At 43.0% G+C, this 23980-nt stretch overlaps 1 protein-coding gene across 1 annotated transcript in view; it reads left to right on the plus strand.

The window, feature by feature from the left end:
* LOC139061154 (endothelin-converting enzyme 1-like) overlaps positions 1–23980 on the plus strand; it is a 122050-nt gene that overhangs the window by 17394 nt on the left and 80676 nt on the right. The window contains exons 9-10 of the mRNA XM_070540780.1: positions 199–477; positions 1830–2028. Coding sequence (XP_070396881.1) covers positions 199–477; positions 1830–2028 — 478 coding nt within the window. The remainder of the gene's footprint in view (positions 1–198; positions 478–1829; positions 2029–23980) is intronic.

Here is a 23980-nt window from a genome sequence, read left to right on the forward strand (position 1 = left end):
CACCCTGACCTAATGTATGTTGCATCAAACTTTTTATGTTTTTTCCCTTCCTGTTGTAAGATGATAATTGCGTGTTGATTACGTGCAATGGACCCTCAGTTATTGGTAGCGTCTTGTCCTTGTCTTCAACAAACTTAAGGCAACTGGCGGGAGTTCAAGCAGCGCTTACAGAAGGCTTGAACGAACCCCGCTGTGCAGGCCGTCGGTGCGATACAGCGCCTGGCTCGACAGCCTGTTCATCTCGCCCGGGACACTGTTCGAGCCGGTCCTCTTCGCCGCTGACAGTGACAACCAGTCGGTGAGCGACGCCGGGGGAGACAACGCCACGGCGTCCGCGTCGAGCGTGGTGATGGCTCTGGCCCTGGCCGGGCTCGGACACCTCGTGGCGCACGAACTGTGGCACGCCGCCCTAGGCGAGCGCACAGTGGGCAGCTCGCCAGAACCGGACATCACGCTGACCGGAGCTCGTGTCCGCAGGCAATAATTCTTCTTAAGGGGGTGGCCGAACGGGCATGTCGGTAACGTTCCATAATTGGTTAGCAGCGCGACGATCTACGTGGGAAAAGTGACAGGAAATAGCGTTGCATCATGTCTCAACTAGCCCTATAGCGGCTCTTTTTTTGTCGCTTCTCTTACTTTCCATATAGATTGTCGCCGTGCTATTCAAAGACAACGATTCTTACTACGCACCCGCACAACCGCTGCTCATGTCAGTGCAATGAGCATGCCTAGAACTCGAATTTTCGCAACTCCAAGTGCACCACAATAGCGAGGTGGGGCGACGATAAAACAGCGCAGTAAAAGTGAAGTCCAACCTTCGGGACTGCTCAAGCTGCAACAACCATCACACCTTAGACCACGGCCTCGCCCATTTCTTAGCACACCAAGCATTTTGACATCATCACGGATGCATTACGGATGCTTAGTTGGTCCGTCAACTAAAGATCTCACCTTTAATAGGTGAGATCGAATCGTTGACGGGGAAAAAATTAATATTGTTACGGAGTAACCAAGAGTGGCGCCAGTCAGAAGACGACGATTTGACGAGCAGAGGTGGAATCGTCCTCAACAGCCATCTTGTTTATGCATCGTTGTCTCGCTTGTAAATATTGTAAATATATCCTTATATAGGGCTTCTCCAACCTCAGAAATGCGGTGCGCGGGCGGCGCATGCGCTCAGATATGCGCGGAGGAGGTTCTCAATGTTGGGCGAAAGGAGAAAGGGGTACGTGCAGTGAATCAAATGTCTCTCAGCCAGCACACCTCAACCACACGGCACTGGGGAAGTGGAGCTTGAGGAGAGGGGGGAGCGCTCGGAAACAGCAGACAGAGCACCTCGGCACTGCTATGGAATCAAGACCTAGAGTTGACGGGTGAGGTGGCAGTTGTTGACAGAGCCGTGCGGACAGCCATGCGCTACCACAGCAGGACTAGGGGATGGGATGCGCACTCTCTATTCTTAGTCTGAGTTCTATCACGTGACCACCGAAATTTGGCGCAAGATGGCGATTATCAACCCACCATGCATTCTTCTCAGTTCACTCCCGCCCGCTTTCCCTCACGCGCGCAGCATACGGTGCTCGGGCTACTCATTCTCCTCGCACTTTCACTTCGTGGGGAACATCATGGCGACGGCGAAAATTCGCTCTCAGTGTCGATATCTTTGCTATCACAAAGGAATTTGCAGGCATATGTTGAAGTAAAGAGATCCAAGAAAGCGGTAATTGGAGATCGCTGTGAGGGATCTTCTCTCTGCAGCGAACGCAAATGAGGCTTGTCATGAGGATAATGATGATGGTGTCAACGATGCATTGGTCTCGCTCACGCAGGCACGCCTGTCTCACCGACGTGTACAGAGGGGCCGCTGGCGTTGCCGGCGCTGGGCCCGAAACGCGTGCCATCGCTTCGCGGATCGCCAGTGCCGCGTCTGAGAACCTTGCCGACGTTGCCGGACTGCAGGTGGCGTATGCGGCGTACACTGCTTCCTCGGCCGTTCTCGGGGCAGCCGCCGCGAAGAACGAGACCAAGGTGAGCCAGCGTGTGGCTCGGCAAGTATCTCTCAAATGCAGCCACTGATCCCGCAATTCGAAGTCTGCGAGCAGCGAACACAGAAGCTCCGCCGCCGCATGCAAGAGAAGCCTCGCATGTTCCCAAAATTTTCCTGACCCTCCCCGCCCACAACATTCAGCCTGGGAAACTGTGAATACCGTGTCTTCGGTAAAGAATCAAATATACACAGAAAGGTCAGCCAAGACGGGCGTCTCTTCGCCCCCACTTTGTGCCATTCAGCAATACCAACTAGACCATCGACAATATCCTCCGAACAAGTAGTAGCCCAGCAGATCTATGCAGTAGTCGGCTTCGCGGCATTACTGTGGAGCTGTTTCTTACATTCAGCCTCGATGTTTCAGCATCAAAGAGCGCTCTTGCTTTAGCAAATGCAGAGATCTTCCAGGCAATGCAAGGACATTTAGAATGTCTTTTCTGGTTCACTCACACGAACTGTAGCTGCACTGCATGTATAGTTGGTGAGATGAACTGTTATACAATGTACATGTACCACACGCGCAAATTTAAACGTGGACACTGTAAATAACTCATCATAAGACCTGTTACCCGTAATTACGTGGAACTTTCGACGTGTAATGCAGCCCATCTCACCAACTTTACATGCATTGCTCTTACAGGTCGCGTCAGCAAACCAGAAAAAGCCTCTAGCACAACGCTTCTAGCGCAACGCTTAATAAGTGAAAACCCGACGAGAGGACTAGAAACGCACAATGGGCAAGATCGCTCCCTTTCCTGGACCATGCAGCCAACTCATTGCTGTTTGGCTGATACGGGTGCTTCCTTTCGCCAAATGGCATGACGTTAGTGAATCGGAGTGAAAAACACCACCATTGACGAAGAAAGCCCGTTAAGCTTTACAAACAAAGCTAAGAATAATCAGCGCATGGTTAGTTCCTAGAGCGTGCGAGTACGCACCCGAAAGCAGTATTTGAAAGCCGCAACTTTTTTCTTTGTCTGTGTTTGCAGAGCTCCAGGGATCGCTTTCTTGCGCGAACGAAAAAAACTGACGAACGTCAGAGAGGATACCTTTATTTTACTCCACGTCCGCAATGTATGCAGCGGCAGAATCGTGCAGATCGTCCTTCAGGGGGGTTCTAAAAAGAGGCGCCAGCATGTACTTCATAAATGTTGGGGTCCGAGTGATCTTTCTTGCTCCAGTACAAGGAGGCATGAGTAAGCTGGATGCGCTAAGTGGTACATAGCAGCAAGCCCATAGTGTATGAACTCTGCTAAGATTATCCTGCCAGAGAGGGCTTTTTGTATGTGGCGCTTAGCAGCAGTGTATAAGGCATGCTCTCTTCATTTGTGTGGCATCCACTTTAACCAATAAGTATGATTACAGAAACAAGTGTTGTTTCTTCTCGGAGGCATTGAACTTACGTAGGTTGTCTTTCCTTATGTCTACTATGTATATATACATATATATATATATATATATATATATATATATATATATATGTATATATATTAGACAGAACCATTCTATTGCAACGCAACCACGAAAGCCAGTCCGTCACTACTACCCAGACAAAAGAATATAGTAATATAGTTGAATATAAGGATGGGCATGCACAGATAAAGAAGATAATTAACTCCACAATTTGCGCTAACGCTAACGTCCCTCCTTCACGAAAGCATTCGAGTAAGAAACGCTACAAACGCAGAAGATACGGCTTCAGGCGAGATATGTCAGTGATTTCGGTGCTGCGGCAGGGGCGGTCAGTTGCCGAGCTAACGCGAGTGACACAGTAGTTGACAGCAGATATTCTTTCAAGCATGCTGTACGGGCCGAGATACCTGTGAAGAAATTTTTCACAGAGCCCCGGTACTCGAATATGTGTCCACGGGAGGACTTGGTCACCTGGGTTGAACTTAGGCAGCAGTGGTTGCGGCTTGCGAACCGCTTCTAACCATTCTCTGCATATTTGTGCAGATTTCGTGTGCATCTGATTCCCGGAGCCATCTGTGTAACAACGATCCTATCAAGACCCACACGTGTAAAAGCCGGTGACCCCAGCACCGTCATCACTGCATCGCGTGCAGCGCCGCCTACAGAGGGATCCTGCCTTATAAGCGACTGCCCTGGAACGACGATCATCACTTAGGCAGCAGTGGTTGCGGCTTACGAACCGCTTCTAACCATTCTCTGCATATTTGTGCAGATTTCGCGTGCATCTGATTCCCGGCTCCATCTGTGTAACAACGATCCTATCAAGACCCACACGTGTAAAGCCGGCGACCGCAGCACCGTCATCACTGCATCGCGTGCAGCGCCGCCTACAGAGGGATCCTGCCTTATAAGCGACTGCCCTGGAACGACGATCATCACTTAGGCAGCAGTGGTTGCGGCTTACGAACCGCTTCTAACCATTCTCTGCATATTTGTGCAGGTTAGTGTTTCCGAAATATTCCTCGTAGCCCATAAGTTTCCGCCACCACCACTGCTGCTGCTCTTTGCTTTTTTGTGTTTATCTGCGTAATTCTACGAGATGCTCACTAATTCCGAGTTAGCGAAAGAACTTGAGATTCTCCGTTCTGAAGTCGCAGAAATGCGTCAAAGTCTCAGTGTATTTAATGAATTGTACGAATCTATGAAGGCAAGGAATGACAACCTTCTCCAAGAAAACAAATCCTTGAGAGACGATAACAAGTCTTTGATTGATAGTAACAAAAGCCTTTCACAACGAATAACCGACCTTGAGCAGTATTCGAGGCAAAATAACGTAGAAATTAAAGGTATTCCAAAGACTGAAGGAGAAAGCTGCCTAACAATTATTCAGGCTTTGGGTGACAAGATTGGGTGCCCTGTCACTGCTGGTGGCATTGACATTGTTCACCGCGTGCCTGCCAAACAAGGAACCAACATTATCGCGCGGTTCTGCTCACGAACAAAGAAGGCTGACTTTGCTTCCAAAGCGCGTAAAGCAAGACTCACAACAACTACAGTAGGGCTATCACATAAACCACCCACTTCCATTTTTGTTAATGATCACCTCACACCCGATAATAAGCGGCTTTTTGTGCAGGCGCTAGAGCTCAAGAAGTCTAAAGGATGGAAATTTCTATGGACCGATAACTGTGCCATTAAGGCAAGAAAGTCGGAAAACAGCCGTGTTCATCGCATATGTAGTGTAAATGATCTTTCAATCTTCAAATAAGTTCTTCCTTGCTTGTACTAACGTGTAATTCATCATGGCTGACTCAGTTTTTACTCTTGACGAAGCGAAAGCTCTCATTGAAGAAAAACAACCCACTTTATCCTTAATACATTGGAACATCCGCAATATTCGTAGGCATCACGATGATCTCATCGCTCGTCTTTGCAGTCTTGATCATGCGTTGTCTTTCGTATGCTTATCTGAAACGTGGTTATCATCTCATGACGGGAATCTATACGGTCTTTCAGGCTACACTCCTGAATATTGTCATCGTGAAGGTTATCGTAGTGGCGGTTCGGCCATTTTAGTAAAATCTTCATTGTCATATAAACGTCGCCATGATCTTTTTTTTCGTCATTGCCTCTGTGAATCAGTATGGCTAGAAGTAGAGAGTAATAACCTGCAGCTGCCTACCAAACGTAACATCATAATTGCATGCATTTATCGTTCACCTTCTTCCTCTTACATCGAATTTTGTAAAGAATTTGAGCAGTTACTAAACACAGTCACTGATGAAAACAAGGATATTGTGATATGTGGCGACATTAACATCAACATTATCAGCCCTGACAGTCAATGTTGCTCTGAGTACTTACGTACTTATCTTAGCTGCGGTCTCTCCTCACAAATTACAGCTCCAACGAGGTGTGAAATAGGTGGACCTAATACCTTAATTGACCATGTACTGTCTAGCATTCCTACTGATCTTAGCACGGCTGGAATAGTGGAATATGCTGTAACAGACCATTACCCTATATTTTTTTGCATAGGTTCCGTAACGCCTTCTCAAGCAGCAAAATATGTCAGGACTTTCTTTGATTCTAATAAATTCACTGGTATCATTCGTGCAATTGACTGGGCTGGCGTGCTTGAAGAGCAATGTGGAGAAAGGGCCTTTGAATCTTTTTTTGCAAAAATATCTGAATGCTCTAACTTATGTACAAGTAACACTACGGTGACGCGGTGGTTTAGCTCGCCAAGAAAGCCTTGGATTAGTGATTCTTTATTGCGGTCCATTAAAAAAAGAGATAATCTTCGTATGAAACTTAAAGTCCAGCCATTCAATAATGCGTTGCGATTGCGCTTCCACACATATTCAAATGTTCTAACAGCCACTTTAAAAAATGTCAAGCGTAATTACTACGAAAATAAAATTAGAAAAATGGAAGTGATACCAGACGCAAGTGCCAGGTTATTAAAGAATTCTTAAACATCAGTACAACTAAAAATCGCATATCGTGTTTGAACCACAATTCTGCTGATATTACTGACCCTCAAGACATAGCTAATGTTTTCAGTGACCATTTTAGTATTGCAGACGGTAGTCAGCCTGATTCAACGTTGCTTAGTTTTCCGCGCTGTTCTCATTCATTTTACCTGTTCCCCACAACATCGCTGGAAGTATGTAACATTATCAATTCTCTTAAAACAACCGGTCCGGGCCTCGACTTGATACGCCCCTCTAGCATTAAGCTTGTGTCTAACGAAATCTCACCTGCGTTAGCACATATAGTAAATAGACTATTTATAGATGACATCTTTCCTAATCACCTCAAGACAGGTAAAATAATCCCAGTATTTTAAAAAGGTGACCATAAGTGCACGGGTAATTATCGTCCTATCTGCATTTTGTCTTTCTTTAGTAAGGTCATCGAAAAACTTATACATAATCGCTTAACTAAATACTTATCCAAATTTAATCTTTTACCTCCTGATCAATTTGGTTTTCGTGACAATTTTTCAACTGAATTAGCGCTTATTACATTTACTGAGAGGGTCAAATTAGCCATCGATCAAGGCCTCTTAGTTGGTGCTCTCTTTATTGATTTCACCAAGGCGTTTCATACAATTAACCATCGTATTCTTTTAAGTAAACTTGAATCATATGGCATTTCTGGGCCGCCTTTACAAATAATTCGCAACTGCCTAATTGACCGACAATATATAGTCGAATTTAATGGTGTCTTGTCCTCATCAAAAACTGTAAATACAGGTGTCCCTCGGGGATCAATACTTGGGCCACTTTTATTTCTCATATTCATTAATGACTTGCCAGAAATATTAACACATGCGCACTGCCTTCTTTACGCTGATGACACCACTATTTTCGCATCTGATAAAAATTTATTTGCATTGCAGGATAAACTTAACGCTGACCTAATGAATGTTCATTCATGGTGTGTAAAAAACAAGCTAACCATTAACCCATCTAAGACAACATTTATGGTATTCCATTCTTCAAAAACTTTGCACATTGACTCTATTGTAGTGTCTCTAAAAAATAATGTATTTGCAAGATCCACGTCTACTAAATTTCTTGGTGTAGTACTAGATGAAAACCTAAAGTTCCAGTGCCATATTCAATCACTTATTCAAAAAATCTCATTTGGTATTCACATCATAATAAAAACTCGCTCTTTTTTTCAGCAAACCATTCTCATGTCTTTATATTACGCGTATATACACAGTCATCTCTCATACTGCCTGTCATCTTGGGGTAACACATATACCAAACATCTTCATCATTTAGAAGTTTTGCAAAAGCAGGCATTACGATTAATTGCATTCCAATCGCATACATCTCCCTCTGCTCCAATATTCCGTTCCCTAAATGTTTACCTTTACGCATGTTATTCAATCATAAGCTGTTGCTACTTATGTTTCGTCTTATAAATACCTACTTTAATATTCCAGGTTTTTGTCGCTCTAGCCTCATCAATTATAACAACACAAGATTTTCAGCACAACTCAATCTTCTTCTTCCAAAAGCAAGAACTAACTATGGGAAATTTACCGTCGCGTTTACGGGCATTTCTGTTTGGAATTCTATACCATCTGACATGAAGACATCTACATTATTATCATTCAAGCGTAGAACGAAAGAGCATTTCATGAACACTTTATCTGACGCGTAGCACAATTTAACAAACATAGAATTAATTAGATGTTGTTCACTTTACCATTACGCAATGTACTTTTCAATTACCGAGTTATTAAATATTGCCTTATTTGATACTTCTCCTCGTTGTTAGTTTTACGTGCCATTTATCCTCGTTTGAATTGTTGCATGTTATTTTTAAGATTTCTTCAATTATTTTTCTTCTTTTTAACTCTGTGAATACACTTGTGATATTGTTAACAGATTTTTTTTCTATCTTATCGTTTATTTCCGATGTAGAAACTGTATAATATATGACATGACTCACTGTTTGCCACGATCCTACTATCCCCTTTTCATGTTTTGTTAGGAGGTCCCCCCGACAGTTGTTACTTCGGGACCTCCGAATGTGTACTTATACCCATCTTGTATTTGTTTTGTCAAAAATAAATATTGATTGATTGATTGATTGATTGATTGATTGATTGATTGATTGATTGATTGATTGATTGATTGATTGATTGATTGATTGATTGATAAAAAATGATACGAAGCGGCCCATCACAATGGATTTTTCAGTTTTCATGAATGGTAGCGATGTTCGCGCGTGAAATTTCAAGGCACTGGGCGATAAAGGCGGCGAACTCTACGGGAAAAGATGTGGATGCGATAGAAGCCGTAGAGAGAAAGATGGTGTCCACACCAAAAGACAGTGCACGGCCGTATACGAGGAAAAAGGGGCTGTAGATTGTTGTTCGTTGAACAGCTGTGTCATAAGCAAACGTCACAAAAGTAAGAATAGTGTCCCAGATTTTCTGGCAGACATTAACATACATGGCGATCATATCAGACAGAATTCCATGGAAACGCTCCGTAAGACCATTGTTTTGGTGCTCCTACGCTGATGTAGTCTTATGGGTGGTGTTAGAGACCTGCAGGACTACAGAAAGGACATGTGATATCTCAAAATGAAAAAAAAAAAGCCCAAGCCTATATAGCCCAGCAAGATATCGTTTCAGCCAGGTCCAATAAATTCTCTCGAAAGCACTGGTTCTTCGAATACATAATTTTCCCGCATGCGCTCATGTCAATTTACATGATGAATACATATATAGGCGAAGCTAAGTTTTCTCGAAAACATCAAAAAACCGTGAGCCCAAGAAAATATTATTTCAGCCGGGTCCAATAAATTCGCTCTAAGGCACTGGTTCTTCGCTTACATCACTCCTCCCACTTGCGCTGATGCCGCTTTACGTGATGAATAGGGGTATAGGTGAAGTTTATATTTTCTTCAAAAATGGAAAAAACACTAAGCCTATAGCCCAACAAAATATCGTTTCAGTCGGGTCCAATAAATTCGCTCTAAAGGGCTGGTTCTTTGCATAGATCGCACCTCTCGCTTGCACTGATGGTGAATTACGCATTAAATACGTGTATACGAAAAGTTTATATTTTCTTGAAATATGGAAAAAACACTAAGGCCCAAACAATGAAACGTTCCTTTCCTTCGAGCGCTTCCTAACCTTACGTGAGGCCTCCTTACAGCGAAGGAGCGATGGAGGAAGCAAGCATACTCTGAAAGCTCCCTTCACCCGTCCTCACGTAAGGAGCGGTTGCCGCCATGCCTGGGTTCGAGATTATCTCTTAAAAGCTTTAGGCGAACACCAGAACACCACTATTCAATAAAAAACGTTGTATCGTCGCACAATCTCTAAGTTGATGAGCTAATATAGAGAAGCGTGGACGCTATTTTTTAGTTTTGTTTACTAAATCTAAAGAAGCAGTGGATTACAGTGCGAAACTTGATGTGCTCCAGCAACGCTGGCACGCCGGCGTCGTGCAACGCCTAGCAACGCCTAGCAACGCTTCCATGCCGCACGCGTGACTGAAACGAACGTGCCTGGCAAAACGTACCGTGCTCGCGCTTCTCCGAAGGTGGGCGACAGCACGCACGCGCAAGCAAACGTCACGTGGTTAAGCAGTGAGGCGAAGCGCTCGTTCAGGGCCAGGAGCGGCGTAAGGACGCATGAAGGTAGCTTGGCCCAAACAAAAAAACGTTCCTTTTAGGGGTGTGCCAATATTGAAATTTTCGATTACGAATCGAATACGAATAAGGCGAATAACTCTCTTCGAATATCGAATCGAATATCGAATACATGTGTAGTATTAAAAATTGCAAGAGAGGTAACAATAGCTTTATTACCCTTTTAAAAATAACATTGCATTTTACAAGGTTGCTTGAAATTAAAGAGGTACTCAATTATAGATAATGGACTCAGGTAATGCCCTCAGTCAGGTAAAACGCTTGTTACAGATTGTCGTGAACGAAAATTAACTGCTCAATATGGCCAGAAAGTGAACGCTCTCTATGCACTGTCACATTTCTACCGGTAGAAAAGACTCTTTCACTAGGAACTGAAGTGGCAGGGATCGCCAAGTACTTCCGGGCGAGTGCACTTAAAAGCGGGTACCTGAAGCGGCCAATGGACTGCCACCACTCACAAGGATTCATGCCCCTTTCCAGAAGAGGCTTTTGCGCGTAGTCTGTGACTTCCCTCTCAGGGGCAGATGCCAAATGTGTCTTCTCTTTGTTCATCACTAGATCGTCAAAAGCATTCCATACACACGATGCCACCAGTGGACACGAAGTCGACGCTGGCACGGCGGTGTCCCCACGGTGTTCCACGATGGCTTCCTGGAGCTCCCTTGTCACAAGGTTTTTCAGCCAGATCATCTGAATAGATGCCTGATGAACTGTGGCTATAAAGCGCGGATCAAGAAACATGCCTAGGCTGGCCACTTCATCAAATTTCCACTCCGCACAAAGAGCCTTGATACATTTTGCAACAATGTTAGCAAACCCTGGGTTGCCTTTGCAACCTTCAAGGCAATGGGGCATTCCAAAAATAATTGGAATTATAAAGCTTGGTGAAAAAGAAACCGAAACTGATCATGTCTCAAATGCCTGAAGCAGATAGACTGAAACAGAGCATACAGATAATGAGCGGATCATGCGAACTTCTCAGTTAATAAACATGTTCTTAGGAGAATGCGGAGCAAGCACACAATTGGTTAATTGCTCAATTATTCGCAGTCTATCCGAATATTCGCCGTTTCCACCGTTATTCGGCCGTCCTCGGATATTCGTGAATTTCCGAACATGCATTTCTCGAATCGAATACGCTTCGAATATGGAAAATATTCGATTCGTATTCGAAATTCCGAATATTCGCACACCCCTAGTTCCTTTCCTTCGAGCGCTTCCTAACCTTACGTGAGGCCTCCTTACAGCGTAGGACCGATGGAGGAAGCAAGCGTACTCTGAAAGCTCCCTTCACCCGTCCTCACCCAAGGAGCGGTTGCCGCGTGCCTGGGTTCGAGATTATCTTTTCAAATCTTTCCGCGAACACCATTATTCTATTAAAAATTGTAGTATCGTCACACAATCTTTAAATTGAATAGCTAATATAGAGAAGCGTGGACGCTTTCTTCTAGTTTCGTTTACTAAAGTTAAAAAAAGTTGCGCTTTACAGTGCAAAACGTGATGTGCTCCAGCAACGCTGGCACGCCGGCGTCTTGCAACGCCTAGCAACGCCTAGCAATGCTTGCATGCCGCACGCGTGACTGAAACGAACATGCCTGGCAAGACGTACCGTGCTCGCGCTTCTCCGCAGGTGGGCGACAGTGCGCATGCGCAAGCGAATGCCACGTGGTTAAGCAGTGAGGTGAAGCGCTCGTTCAGGGCCAGGAGCGGCGTAAGGACGCATGAAGGTAGCTTTGGAGCTACCTTATGCTGAGGAAGCACCAAGGAAGCCTTCACCGAGGGCCCCTCAGTAAGGAAGCTTTCAGAGTGACATAAGGTAGCCTCACCCCAATGAAGGCTTCCTTAGTGAGGTAAGGAAGATTTCATTGTTTGGCTTCTTATGCTGAGGAAGTACCAAGGAAGCACCACGGAAGCCTTCACCAAGGGCGCCTCAGTAAGGAACCTTTCAGAGTGACATAAGGTAGCCTCACTGCAATGAAGGCTTCCTTACTGAGGTAAGGAAGGTTTCATTGTCTGGCCCTAAGCCTATATAGCCCAAGAAAATATCGTTCCCGTCGGGTCCAATAAATTCGCTCTAAAGGGCTGGTTCTTTACATAGATCGCTCCTCTCGTATGCGCTGATGCCGATTTACCCGGTAAATACGTGTTTAGGGGAAGTTTATATTTTCTTGAAAAATGGAAAAAACACTAAGCCCATAGCCCATGGAAATATCGTTTGAGCCGGGGGCAATAATTTCGCTCTAAAGGGCTGGTTCTTTACATAGATCGCTCCTCTCGCATGCGCTGATGCCGATTTACGCATTAAACACGTGTATAGGGGAAGTTTATATTTTCTTGAAAAATGGAAAAAACACTAAGCCCATACATAGCCCATGGAAATATCGTTTCAGCCGGGTGCAATTATTTCGCTCTAAAGGGCTGGTTCTTTACATAGATCGCTCCTCTCGCATGCCCTGATGCCGATTTACGCGGTAAATACGTGTTTAGGGGAAGTTTATATTTTCTTGAAAAATGGAAAAAACACTAAGCCCATAGCCCATGGAAATATCGTTTCAGCCGGGTGCAATTATTTCGCTCTAGAGGGCTGGTTCTTTACATAGATCGCTCCTCTCGCATGCCCTGATGCCGATTTACGCGGTAAATACGTGTTTAGGGGAAGTTTATATTTTCTTGAAAAATGGAAAAAACACTAAGCCTATAGACCATGGAAATATCGTTTCAGCCGGGTGCAATTATTTCGCTCTAAAGGGCTGGTTCTTTACATAGATCGCTCCTCTCGCATGCCCTGATGCCGATTTACCCGGTAAATACGTGTTTAGGGGAAGTTTATATTTTATTGAAAAATGGAAAAAACTCTAAGCCCATAGCCCATGGAAATATCGTTTCAGCCGGGTGCAATTATTTCGCTCTAAAGGGCTGGTTCTTTAGATAGATCGCTCCTCTCGCATGCCCTGATGCCGATTTACGCGGTAAATACGTGTTTAGGCGAAGTTTATATTTTCTTGAAAAATTGAAAAAACACTAAGCCCATGGAAATATCTTTTCAGCCGGGTGCAATATTTCGCTCTAAAGGGCTGGTTCTTTAGATAGATCGCTCCTCTCGCATGCCCTGATGCCGATTTACGCGGTAAATAGGTGTTTAGGGGAAGTTTATATTTTCTTGAAAAATTGAAAAAACACTAAGCCTATAGCCCATGGAAATATCGTTTCAGCCGTGTGCAATAATTTCGCTCGAAAGGGCTGGTTCTTTAGATAGATCGCTGCTCTCGCATGCCCTGATGCCGATTTACGCGGTAAATACGTGTTTAGGGGAAGTTTATATTTTCTTGAAAAATTGAAAAAACACTAAGCCTATAGCCCATGGAAATATCGTTTCAGCCGGGTGCAATAATTTCGCTCTAAAGGGCTGCTTCTTTAGATAGATCGCTCCTCTCGCATGCCCTGATGCCGATTTACGCAGTAAATACGCGTTTAGGGGAAGTTTATATTTTCTTCAAAAATTGAAAAAACACTAAGCCTATAGCCCATGGAAATATCGTTTCAGCCGTGTGCAATAATTTCGCTCGAAAGGGCTGGTTCTTTAGATAGATCGCTCCTCTCGCATGCCCTGATGCCGATTTACGCGGTAAATACGTGTTTAGGGTAAGTTTATATTTTCTTGAAAAATTGAAAAAACACTAAGCCTATAGCCCATGGAAATATCGTTTCAGCCGGGTGCAATAATATCGCTCTAAAGGGCTGCTTCTTTAGATAGATCGCTCCTCTCGCAGGCCCTGATGCCGATTTACGCGGTAAATACGTGTTTAGGGGAAGTTTATATTTTCTTCAAAAATTGAAAAAAACACTAAGCCTATAGCCCATGGAAATATCGTTTCAGCCGGGTGCAATAATTTCGCTCTAAGGGGCTGGTTCTTTAGATAGATCGCTCCTCTCGCATGCCCTGATGCCGATTTACGCGGTAAATACGTGTTTAGGCGAAGTTTATATTTTCTTGAAAAATTGAAAAAACACTAAGCCTATAGCCCATGGAAATATCGTTTCAGCCGGGTGCAATTATTTCGCTCTAAAGGGCTGGTTCTTTAGATAGATCGCTCCTCTCGCATGCCCTGATGACGATTTACGCGGTAAATACGTGTTTAGGGAAGTTTATATTTTCTTGAAAAATTGAAAAAACACTAAGCCTATAGCCCATGGAAATATCGTTTCAGCCGTGTGCAATAATTTCGCTCGAAAGGGCTGGTTCTTTAGATAGATCGCTCCTCTCGCATGCCCTGATGCCGATTTACGCGGTAAATACGTGTTTAGGGGAAGTTTATATTTTCTTGAAAAATTGAAAAAACACTAAGCCTATAGCCCATGGAAATATCGTTTCAGCCGGGTGCAATAATTTCGCTCTAAAGGGCTGGTTCTTTAGATAGATCGCTCCTCTCGCATGCCCTGATGCCGATTTACGCGGTAAATACGTGTTTAGGGGAAGTTTATATTTTCTTGAAAAATTGAAAAAACACTAAGCCTATAGCCCATGGAAATATCGTTTCAGCCGGGGGCAATAATTTCGCTCTAAAGGGCTGGTTCTTTAGATAGATCGCTCCTCTCACATGCCCTGATGCCGATTTACGCGGTAAATACGTGTTTAGGGGAAGTTTATATTTTCTTGAAAAATTTAAAAAACACTAAGCCTATAGCCCATGGAAATATCGTTTCAGCCGGGTGCAATAATTTCGCTCTAAAGGGCTGGTTCTTTAGATAGATCGCTCCTCTCGCATGCCCTGATGCCGATTTACGCGGTAAATACGTGTTTTGGGGAAGTTTATATTTTCTTGAAAAATTGAAAAAACACTAAGCCTATAGCACATGGAAATATCGTTTCAGCCGGGGGCAATAATTTCGCTCTAAAGGGCTGGTTCTTTAGATAGATCGCTCCTCTCGCATGCCTTGATGCCGATTTACGCGGTAAATACGTGTTTAGGGGAAGTTTATATTTTCTTGAAAAATTGAAAAAACACTAAGCATATAGCCCATGGAAATATCGTTTCAGCCGTGTGCAATAATTTCGCTCGAAAGGGCTGCTTCTTTAGATAGATCGCTCCTCTCGCATGCCCTGATGCCGATTTACGCGGTAAATACGTGTTTAGGGGAAGTTTATATTTTCTTGAAAAATTGTAAAAACACTGAGCCTATAGCCCATGGAAATATCGTTTCAGCCGGGTGCAATAATTTCGCTCTAAAGGGCTGGTTCTTTAGATAGATCGCTCCTCTCACATGCCCTGATGCCGATTTACGCGGTAAATACGTGTTTAGGGGAAGTTTATATTTTCTTGAAAAATTGTAAAAACACTGAGCCTATAGCCCATGGAAATATCGTTTCAGCCGGGTGCAATAATTTCGCTCTAAAGGGCTGGTTCTTTAGATAGATCGCTCCTCTCACATGCCCTGATGCCGATTTACGCGGTAAATACGTGTTTTGGGGAAGTTTATATTTTCTTGAAAAATTGAAAAAACACTAAGCCTATAGCACATGGAAATATCGTTTCAGCCGGGGGCAATAATTTCGCTCTAAAGGCCTTGTTCTTTACATAGATCGCTCCTCTCGCATGCCCTGATGCCGATTTACGCGGTAAATACGTGTTTAGGGGAAGTTTATATTTTCTTGAAAAATTGAAAAAACACTAAGCATATAGCCCATGGAAATATCGTTTCAGCCGGGTGCAATAATTTCGCTCTAAAGGGCTGGTTCTTTAGGTAGATCGCTCCTCTCACATGCCCTGATGCCGATTTACGCGGTAAATACGTGTTTAGGGGAAGTTTATATTTTCTTGAAAAATGGAAAAAACACTAAGCCTATAGCCCATGGAAATATCGTTTCAGCCGGGGGCAATAATTTCGCTCTAAAGGGCTGGTTCTTTAGATAGATCGCTCCTCTCACATGCCCTGATGCCGATTTACGCGGTAAATACGTGTTTAGGGGAAGTTTATATTTTCTTGAAAAATTGAAAAAACACTAAGCCTATAGCCCATGGAAATATCGTTTCAGCCGGGCGCAATAATTTCGCTCTAAAGGGCTGGTTCTTTAGATAGATCGCTCCTCTCGCATGCCCTGATGCCGATTTACGCGGTAAATACGTGTTTAGGGAAAGTTTATATTTTCTTGAAAAATTGAAAAAACACTAAGCCTATAGCCCATGGAAATATCGTTTCAGCCGTGTGCAATAATTTCGCTCTAAAGGGCTGGTTCTTTAGATAGATCGCTCCTCTCGCATGCCCTGATGCCGATTTACGCGGTAAATACGTGTTTAGGGGAAGTTTATATTTTCTTGAAAAATTGTAAAAACACTGAGCCTATAGCCCATGGAAATATCGTTTCAGCCGGGTGCAATAATTTCGCTCTAAAGGGCTGGTTCTTTAGATAGATCGCTCCTCTCACATGCCCTGATGCCGATTTACGCGGTAAATACGTGTTTTGGGGAAGTTTATATTTTCTTGAAAAATTGAAAAAACACTAAGCCATGGAAATATCGTTTCAGCCGGGGGCAATAATTTCGCTCTAAAGGGCTTGTTCTTTACATAGATCGCTCCTCTCGCATGCCCTGATGCCGATTTACGCGGTAAATACGTGTTTAGGGGAAGTTTATATTTTCTTGAAAAATTGAAAAAACACTAAGCATATAGCCCATGGAAATATCGTTTCAGCCGGGTGCAATAATTTCGCTCTAAAGGGCTGCTTCTTTAGATAGATCGCTCCTCTCGCATGCCCTGATGCCGATTTACGCGGTAAATACGTGTTTAGGGGAAGTTTATATTTTCTTCAAAAATTGAAAAAACACTAAGCCTATAGCCCATGGAAATATCGTTTCAGCCGGGTGCAATAATTTCGCTCTAAAGGGCTGGTTCTTTAGATAGATCGCTCCTCTCGCATGCCCCGATGCCGATTTACGCGGTAAATACGTGTTTAGGGGAAGTTTATATTTTCTCGAAAAATTGAAAAAACACTAAGCCTATAGCCCATGGAAATATCGTTTCAGCCGGGTGCAATAATTTCGCTCTAAAGGGCTGGTTCTTTACATAGATCGCTCCTCTCGCAAGCCCTGATGCCGATTTACGCGGTAAATACGTGTTTAGGGGAAGTTTATATTTTCTTGAAAGATTGAAAAAACACCAAGCCTATAGCCCATGGAAATATCGTTTCAGCCGGGGGCAATAATTTCGCTCTAAAGGGCTGGTTCTTTAGATAGATCGCTCCTCTCACATGCCCTGATGCCGATTTACGCGGTAAATACGTGTTTAGGGGAAGTTTATATTTTCTTGAAAAATTGAAAAAACACCAAGCCTATAGCCCATGGAAATATCGTTTCAGCCGTGTGCAATAATTTCGCTCTAAAGGGCTGGTTCTTTAGATAGATCGCTCCTCTCGCATGCCCTGATGCCGATTTACGCGGTAAATACGTGTTTAGGGGAAGTTTATATTTTCTTGAAAAATTGAAAAAACACTAAGCCTATTATAGCCCATGGAAATATCGTTTCAGCCGGGGGCAATAATTTCGCTCTAAAGGGCTTGTTCTTTACATAGATCGCTCCTCTCGCATGCCCTGATGCCGATTTACGCGGTAAAAACGTGTTTAGGGGAAGTTTATATTTTCTTGAAAAATTGTAAAAACACTGAGCCTATAGCCCATGGAAATATCGTTTCAGCCGGGTGCAATAATTTCGCTCTAAAGGGCTGGTTCTTTAGATAGATCGCTCCTCTCACATGCCCTGATGCCGATTTACGCGGTAAATACGTGTTTTGGGGAAGTTTATATTTTCTTGAAAAATTGAAAAAACACTAAGCCTATAGCCAATGGAAATATCGTTTCAGCCGGGGGCAATAATTTCGCTCTAAAGGCCTTGTTCTTTACATAGATCGCTCCTCTCGCATGCCCTGATGCCGATTTACGCGGTAAATACGTGTTTAGGGGAAGTTTATATTTTCTTGAAAAATTGAAAAAACACTAAGCATATAGCCCATGGAAATATCGTTTCAGCCGGGTGCAATAATTTCGCTCTAAAGGGCTGGTTCTTTAGGTAGATCGCTCCTCTCACATGCCCTGATGCCGATTTACGCGGTAAATACGTGGTTAGGGGAAGTTTATATTTTCTTGAAAAATTGAAAAAACACTAAGCCTATAGCCCATGGAAATATCGTTTCAGCCGTGTGCAATAATTTCGCTCTAAAGGGCTGGTTCTTTAGATAGATCGTTCCTCTCGCATGCCCTGATGCCGATTTACGCGGTAAATACGTGTTTAGGGGAAGTTTATATTTTCTTGAAAAATGGAAAAAACACTAAGCCTATAGCCCATGGAAATATCGTTTCAGCCGGGGGCAATAATTTCGCTCTAAAGGGCTGGTTCTTTAGATAGATCGCTCCTCTCACATGCCCTGATGCCGATTTACGCGGTAAATACGTGTTTAGGGGAAGTTTATATTTTCTTGAAAAATTGAAAAAACACTAAGCCTATAGCCCATGGAAATATCGTTTCAGCCGGGCGCAATAATTTCGCTCTAAAGGGCTGGTTCTTTAGCTAGATCGCTCCTCTCGCATGCCCTGATGCCGATTTACGCGGTAAATACGTGTTTAGGGAAAGTGTATATTTTCTTGAAAAATTGAAAAAACACTAAGCCTATAGCCCATGGAAATATCGTTTCAGCCGTGCGCAATAATTTCGCTCTAAAGGCCTGGTTCTTTAGATAGATCGCTCCTCTCGCATGCCCTGATGCCGATTTACCCGGTAAATACGTGTTTAGGGGAAGTTTATATTTTCTTGAAAAATGGAAAAAACACCAAGCCTATAGCCCATGGAAATATCGTTTCAGCCGTGTGCAATAATTTCGCTCTAAAGGGCTGGTTCTTTAGATAGATCGTTCCTCTCGCATGCCCTGATGCCGATTTACGCGGTAAATACGTGTTTAGGGGAAGTTTATATTTTCTTGAAAAATGGAAAAAACACTAAGCCTATAGCCCATGGATATATCGTTTCAGCCGGGGGCAATAATTTCGCTCTAAAGGGCTGGTTCTTTAGATAGATCGCTCCTCTCACATGCCCTGATGCCGATTTACGCGGTAAATACGTGTTTAGGGGAAGGTTATATTTTCTTGAAAAATTGAAAAAACAGTAAGCCTACAGCCCATGGAAATATCGTTTCAGCCGGGGGCATTAATTTCACTCTAAAGGGCTGGTTCTTTAGATAGATCGCTCCTCTCACATGCCCTGATGCCAATCTACGCGGTAAATACCTGATTACGGGAAGTTTATATTTTCTTGAAAAATTGAAAAAACACTAAGCCTATAGCCCATGGAAATATGGTTTCAGCCGGAGGCAATACTTTCGCTCTAAAGGGCTTGTTCTTTACATAGATCGCTCCTCTCGCATGCCCTGATGCCGATTTACGCTTTAAATACGTGTTTAGGGGAAGTTTATATTTTCTTGAAAAATTGAAAAAACACAGCCTATAGCCCATGGAAATATCGTTTCAGCCGGGTGCAATAATTTCGCTCTAAAGGGCTGGTTCTTTAGATAGATCGCTCCTCTCACATGCCCTGATGCCGATTTACGCGGTAAATACGTGTTTAGGGGAAGTTTATATTTTCTTGAAAAATTGAAAAAACACTAAGCCTATAGCCCATGGAAATATCGTTTCAGCCGGGTGCAATAATTTCGCTCTAAAGGGCTGGTTCTTTAGATAGATCGCTCCTCTCACATGCCCTGATGCCGATTTACGTGGTAAATACGTGTTTAGGGGAAGTTTATATTTTCTTGAAAATGGAAAAAACACTAAGCCTATAGCCCATTGAAATATCGTTTCAGCCGGGTGCAATAATTTCGCTCTAAAGGGCTGGTTATTTAAATAGATCGCTCCTCTTGCATGCCCTGATGCCGATTTACGCGGTAAATACGTGTTTAGGGAAAGTTATATTTTCTTGAAAATGGAAAAAACACTAAGCCTATAGCCCATGGAAATATCGTTTCAGCCGGGGGCAATAATTTCACTCTAAAGGGCTTTTTCTTTGCATAGATCGCTCCTCTCACATGTCCTGATGCCAATTTACGCGGTAAATACGTGTATAGGGGAAGTTTATATTTCCTTGAAAAATTTAAAAAACACTAAGCCTATAGCCCATGTAAATATCGTTTCAGCCAGGTGCAATAATGTCGCTCTAAAGGGCTGGTTCTTTACATAGATCGCTCCTCTCACATGCCCTGATGCCGATTTACGCGGTAAATACGTGTTTAGGGGAAGTTTATATTTTATTTGAAAAATTGAAAAAACACTAAGCCTATAGCCCATGGAAATATCGTTTCAGCCGGGTGCAATAATTTCGCTCTAAAGGGCTGGTTCTTTAGATAGATCGCTCCTCTCACATGCCCTGATGCCGATTTACGCGGTAAATACGTGTTTAGGGGAAGTTTATATTTTCTTGAAAAATTGAAAAAACACTAAGCCTATAGCCCATGGAAATATCGTTTCAGCCGGGTGCAATAATTTCGCTCTAAAGGGCTGGTTCTTTAGATAGATCGCTCCTCTCACATGCCCTGATGCCGATTTACGTGGTAAATACGTGTTTAGGGGAAGTTTATATTTTCTTGAAAATGGAAAAAACACTAAGCCTATAGCCCATGGAAATATCGTTTCAGCCGGGTGCAATAATTTCGCTCTAAAGGGCTGGTTATTTAAATAGATCGCTCCTCTTGCATGCCCTGATGCCGATTTACGCGGTAAATACGTGTTTAGGGAAAGTTATATTTTCTTGAAAATGGAAAAAACACTAAGCCTATAGCCCATGGAAATATCGTTTCAGCCGGGGGCAATAATTTCGCTCTAAAGGGCTTTTTCTTTGCATAGATCGCTCCTCTCACATGTCCTGATGCCAATTTACGCGGTAAATACGTGTTTAGGGGAAGTTTATATTTCCTTGAAAAATTTAAAAAACACTAAGCCTATAGCCCATGTAAATATCGTTTCAGCCAGGTGCAATAATGTCGCTCTAAAGGGCTGGTTCTTTACATAGATCGCTCCTCTCACATGCCCTGATGCCGATTTACGCGGTAAATACGTGTTTAGGGGAAGTTTATATTTTATTTGAAAAATTGAAAAAACACTAAGCCTATAGCCCATGGAAATATCGTTTCAGCCAGGCGCAATAATTTCGCTCTAAAGGACTGGTTCTTTAGATAGATCGCTCCTCTCACATGCTCTGATGCCGATTTACGCGGTAAATGCGTGTATAGGGGAAGTTTATATTTTCTTGAAAAATTGAAAAAACACTAAGCCTATAGCCCATGGAAATATCGTTTCAGCCGGGTGCAATAATTTCGCTCTAAAGGGCTGGTTCTTTAGATAGATCGCTCCTCTCACATGCCCTGATGCCGATTTACGCGGTAAATACGTGTTTAGGGGAAGTTTATATTTTCTTGAAAAATTGAAAAAACACTAAGACTATAGCCCATGGAAATATCGTTTCAGCCGGGGGCAATAATTTCGCTCTAAAGGGCTGGTTCTTTAGATAGATCGCTCCTCTCACATGCCCTGATGCAGATTTACGCGGTAAATACGTGTTTAGGGGAAGTTCATATTTTCCTAAAAAATTGAAAAAACACTAAGCCTATAGCCCATGGAAATATCGTTTCAGCCGGGTGCAATAATTTCGCTCTAAAGGGCTGGTTCTTTACATAGATCGCTCCTCTCGCAAGCCCTGATGCCGATTTACGCGGTAAATACGTGTTTAGGGGAAGTTTATATTTTCTTGAAAAATTGAAAAAACACTAAGCCTATAGCCCATGGAAATATCGTTTCAGCCGGGTGCAATAATTTCGCTCTAAAGGGCTTGTTCTTTACATAGATCGCTCCTCTCGCATGCCCTGATGCCGATTTACGCGGTAAATACGTGTTTAGGGGAAGTTTATATTTTCTTGAAAAATTCAAAAAACACTAAGCCTATAGCCCATGGAAATATCGTTTCAGCCGGGTGCAATAATTTCGCTCTAAAGGGCTGGTTCTTTAGATAGATCGCTCCTCTCACATGCCCTGATGCCGATTTACGCGGTAAATGCGTGTTTAGGGGAAGTTTATATTTTCTTGAAAAATTGAAAAAACACTAAGCCTATAGCCCATGGAAATATCGTTTCAGCCGGGGGCAATAATTTCGCTCTAAAGGGCTTTTTCTTTACATAGATCGCTCCTTTCACATGTCCTGATGCCAATTTACGCGGTAAATACGTGTTTAGGGGAAGTTTATATTTTATTTGAAAAATTGAAAAAACACTAAGCCTATAGCCCATGGAAATATCGTTTCAGCCAGGCGCAATAATTTCGCTCTAAAGGGCTGGTTCTTTAGATAGATCGCTCCTCTCACCTGCTCTGATGCCGATTTACGCGGTAAATGCGTGTTTAGGGGAAGTTTATATTTTCTTGAAAAATTGAAAAAACACTAAGCCTATAGCCCATGGAAATATCGTTTCAGCCGGGTGCAATAATTTCGCTCTAAAGGGCTGGTTCTTTAGATAGATCGCTCCTCTCACATGCCCTGATGCCGATTTACGCGGTAAATACGTGTTTAGGGGAAGTTTATATTTTCTTGAAAAATTGAAAAAACACTAAGCCTATAGCCCATGGAAATATCGTTTCAGCCGGGGGCAATAATTTCGCTCTAAAGGGCTGGTTCTTTAGATAGATCGCTCCTCTCACATGCCCTGATGCAGATTTACGCGGTAAATACGTGTTTAGGGGAAGTTTATATTTTCTTGAAAAATACAAAAAACACTAAGCCTATAGCCCATGGAAATATCGTTTCAGCCGGGTGCAATAATTTCGCTCTAAAGGGCTGCTTCTTTAGATAGATCGCTCCTCTCGCATGCCCTGATGCCGATTTACGCGGTAAATACGTGTTTAGGGGAAGTTTATATTTTCTTGAAAAATTGAAAAAACACTAAGCCTATAGCCCATGGAAATATCGTTTCAGCCGGGTGCAATAATTTCGCTCTAAAGGGCTGGTTCTTTAGATAGATCGCTCCTCTCACATGCCCTGATGCCGATTTACGCGGTAAATACGTGTTTAGGTGAAGTTTATATTTCCTTGAAAAATTGAAAAAACACTAAGCCTATAGTTCATGGAAATATCGTTTCAGCCGGGTGCAATAATGTCGCTCTAAAGGGCTGGTTCTTTAGATAGATCGCTCCTCTCGCATGCCCTGATGCCGATTTACGCGGTAAATACGTGTTTAGGGGAAGTTTATATTTTCTTGAAAAATTGAAAAAACACTAAGCCTATAGCCCATGGAAATATCGTTTCAGCCGGGTGCAATAATTTCGCTCTAAAGGGCTTGTTCTTTACATAGATCGCTCCTCTCGCATGCCCTGATGCCGATTTACGCGGTAAATACGTGTTTAGGGGAAGTTTATATTTCCTTGAAAAATTGAAAAAACACTAAGCCTATAAGCACATGGAAATATCGTTTCAGCCGTGTGCAATAATATCGCTCTAAAGGGCTGGTTCTTTAGATAGATCGCTCCTCTCACATGCCCTCATGCCGATTTACGCGGTAAATGCGTGTTTAGGGGAAGTTTATATTTTCTTGAAAAATTGAAAAAACACTAAGCCTATAGCCCATGGAAATATCGTTTCAGCCGGGTGCAATAATTTCGCTCTAAAGGGCTGGTTCTTTAGATAGATCGCTCCTCTTACAAGCCCTGATGCCGATTTACGCGGTAAATACGTGTTTAGGGGAAGTTTATATTTTCTTGAAAAATTGAAAAAACACTAAGCCTATAGCCCATGGAAATATCGCTTCAGCCG

Source organism: Dermacentor albipictus, chromosome 6 (assembly GCF_038994185.2).
Source record: "Dermacentor albipictus isolate Rhodes 1998 colony chromosome 6, USDA_Dalb.pri_finalv2, whole genome shotgun sequence".
Classification (NCBI taxonomy): Eukaryota; Metazoa; Arthropoda; class Arachnida; order Ixodida; family Ixodidae; genus Dermacentor; species Dermacentor albipictus.